The 3,076-nt window shown below is 40.4% G+C and overlaps 1 protein-coding gene across 1 annotated transcript in view; it reads right to left on the bottom strand.

The window, feature by feature from the left end:
• Positions 1–3,076, bottom strand: part of LOC103600327 (protocadherin Fat 3-like) — a gene marked incomplete at its 5' end in the record, with an annotated part of 83,038 nt that overhangs the window by 9,945 nt on the left and 70,017 nt on the right. Inside the window, one exon of the mRNA XM_008584597.1 lies at positions 653–806. Coding sequence (XP_008582819.1) covers positions 653–806 — 154 coding nt within the window. The remainder of the gene's footprint in view (positions 1–652; positions 807–3,076) is intronic.

Genomic DNA, 3,076 nt, shown 5'->3' with positions numbered 1-3,076 from the left:
ATCCAAAGTCGGCTAAGTATTTCCTGGTAAAGTCCTCGGGAGATTTGCTCTAATGAATACCTAAGACTGATCTGTAATTAGAATATCACTTGCTTGAAATTACATATATATGCTTCTAAAACTATCAAGGATGGCTGAAAGTGGCATTTTACTAAGAACTTAAAACCTTCCCTTTCCATTTGGCTAACACTTCAATTTTCCTCATTTCTTGGGGGAAAAGGGGGTTTGAAAAGGAAAGGTAAGTTTTACTTTCTCAGAATGATCATAAAACTAGGCAGTAGAATCCAGTTAATGGATTTGTGGGAAACGGGCAGTATGTCTGCCTCAGAATTATAGTGGAAATATTAGGTGGCATAGATGACTTTCTTTAAAAGAACTATTTTCCTAATTACAGAATACACAGTAATTATATAAACTTTTGAAAATATAGAGAAGCATAAAATAAAAACAAAAATTACCCATAACCCTATTACCCAGAGATAATCCCTATTAATAATTTATTCACTTGTAAACACTCTTTATATAGCAAAGATATCAACCTTTTGCCTGTCCTATTAGTGGTAAATATTTTATCCCAGTGACTTGCTTACCGGTTTGTTTTCTTAGCAACAAGAAGCAGCACAGAGAAAGACTATTGCACAATCTCACTTACGTGACTCCAGTGAGCCCAGCTTTACAATTGCAGATGAAAGTGTTTCCTATGGGGTCGCAGGATCCTCCATTCCGGCAGGGGTTTGGGAAGCAGGCTGTGATCTCGGATTCACAGTTTCTCCCCGTGAACTGTGAGAGACAGGTACACTGATAGCCTGGGGAAATAGAGGACCTCATGAGGCATGATGCTCAGAGTGCTTGCACTCAGCTATGACAGGTCCTCCTGATTCCTTGTTGAACCATATCTTAGGCGGGGCCCACATTCCAAAGATGATTAGCAAATTTGGTTTTTGGAACATATTTTGCCACAAGAATGCCAAGTTACAGTTTGGATTCCCTGCTAGTCCACAAAAATTCACCTAATTAACCACATACAGGAATGCTAGTGAGAATTGTAAGAGACACTTGAGAGATTCCAAGAGCAGAGACCAAGATGGGGAGGAAGATGCTTTCTCTACCACACTACTGGAAAAGGCAGGAAGTTTCCAGATAGGAGTAGTTTACCATTGGTACCATGCTGCTTCCTTCCCTGAGCCTCTCTCCTACCCTTTGTGCCCTTTCTTCTCAGCTGAGAACTGAAACCCCCATCCAGTGAGAGAAGAACAGGTAGAATGAGGATATTTGTTAACTCAACTGAACCTCAGATTGGCAAATGCACAGGGTAATGAAATAATTCCAGCCTTCACCCAGCTCCCCTTTTTGGATCCTGATTTTTGCATCTTTTTCACTTTCTCATGAACCTATCATGCAGAAATTGGTAGTAATATCCCCACTACAGAGAATATTAAATATCAGATGACGTAAGATTCTAAAAGGAAACTGCATTATCTACCGCTCAGAGATGGAGGGGATGAGTAATTAGTGTGATGGTGTCAACTTGACCAGATTAAGGAATAGTTAGTAACCTGGTAAAGCATTATTTTGGGGTGTGTCTGTGAGGGTGTTTCCAGAGGAGATTAGCATGTGAGCCTGAGTGGACTGGGTAGGAAAGATCTGCCCTCAATATGGGGGCATCATTCAATCCACGGGAGGCCCAGAGAGAACAAAAATGGAGGAAAAAGGGAATCTCAAGCACTGTTCTGCTGGAGCTGGGATACACTCTTCTTTCCTGTCTGCAGATATCAGCAAGTCCAGGCTTTTCAGCCTTTGGGTTCCAGGGCTTACACCAGTGGCACCTCCAGGCTCTCAGGCCTTTGGCCTTGGACTGAGAATCACACCATTAGCTTTCCTTGTTCTGAGGCTTCCAGGCTTGGACTGAGCCACACTACCAGCATCTCAGGGTCTCCAGTTTGCAGATGGCCTGTCATGGGACTTCTCAGCCTTCATAATCACGTGAGCCAATTCCCCTAATAAATCTCCTCTCATGTATCTATATACATAGCCTATTGGTTCTATCTCTCTGGAGAACCCTAATACAATTAGTAAGGCTGTTCTTTTCTTCCCTACTTTAAAAAAACAAGCCTTCATAATCACGTGAGCCAATTCCCCTAATAAATCTCCTCTCATGTATCTATATACATGGCCTATTGGTTCTATCTCTCTGGAGAACCCTAATACAATTAGTAAGGCTGTTCTTTTCTTCCCTACTTTAAAAAAACAAAAAAAATCCCTAAGATTCATTTAAAAAAAAATTAAAGTTATACATGCACATAGTAAAGAGACGTATATTTCTACAACCTTTATTTTGTAGAACAGCAGCCCTCTCTTCCGTTTACACTTCCTCCGAAGTAACCTGGGCATCCCTTTCAGTATTTTAATATTTCCTTCTGTGGTATTTTGCTATTTTGTGATTATTTTAGTTTCAGACATTTTATATTGGCTTTCGACTATGTCTTTTATTTCAAATCTCCAGCCCCACCACACAGACACTCTTCTGTTGCCCATTACCTCCCAATATATTATAATATTGTAATTTGGTTAAATCAGTAATCAGTGTTTACATTATTATGACTAACAATGAAGTGCTATTTGCAGCTAAGCCATGTAGTGCACTATAATTATTTTTATGTGTAAAAATTGTCATGTGTTATCACTTGTTTATTTTCTGAATACTTTTTGTTAATTCAGCTCCAAACTCATCATCACCTAGGTCTCTCCATCTTTAGTTGCCTTGGGTGCCCTGTATTTGGCAGCCCCTGAAGAAGTCTCTCCTGAGGTCTTCTGAATGGCTCCGCCTTCACAGTTGTCCTCTTGCCCTGCTTTCCTGCACTCTTGTGTTGGATCTTGTGTTTCTTGTCTCATCTGTCTTCCTGTTTCTTGGTTTACCCTCTCATGTCATTACAACACATTCTACAGTAGCTTCCTAGGGAAGGGTTTAGATTAGAGAAGGTGAGTTTCGTGAGACCTTGTATAGCTGAACATGTCTTTACTCCACTTTTACACCTCTTTGACTGTTAGGTTGTGTAAGGAATTCTAAGCAATCCCC

This window comes from Galeopterus variegatus, unplaced genomic scaffold (genome assembly GCF_000696425.1).
Source record: "Galeopterus variegatus unplaced genomic scaffold, G_variegatus-3.0.2 Scaffold3307, whole genome shotgun sequence".
NCBI classification, from domain to species: Eukaryota; Metazoa; Chordata; class Mammalia; order Dermoptera; family Cynocephalidae; genus Galeopterus; species Galeopterus variegatus.
This window is presented reverse-complemented; position numbering and strand designations above follow the sequence as displayed.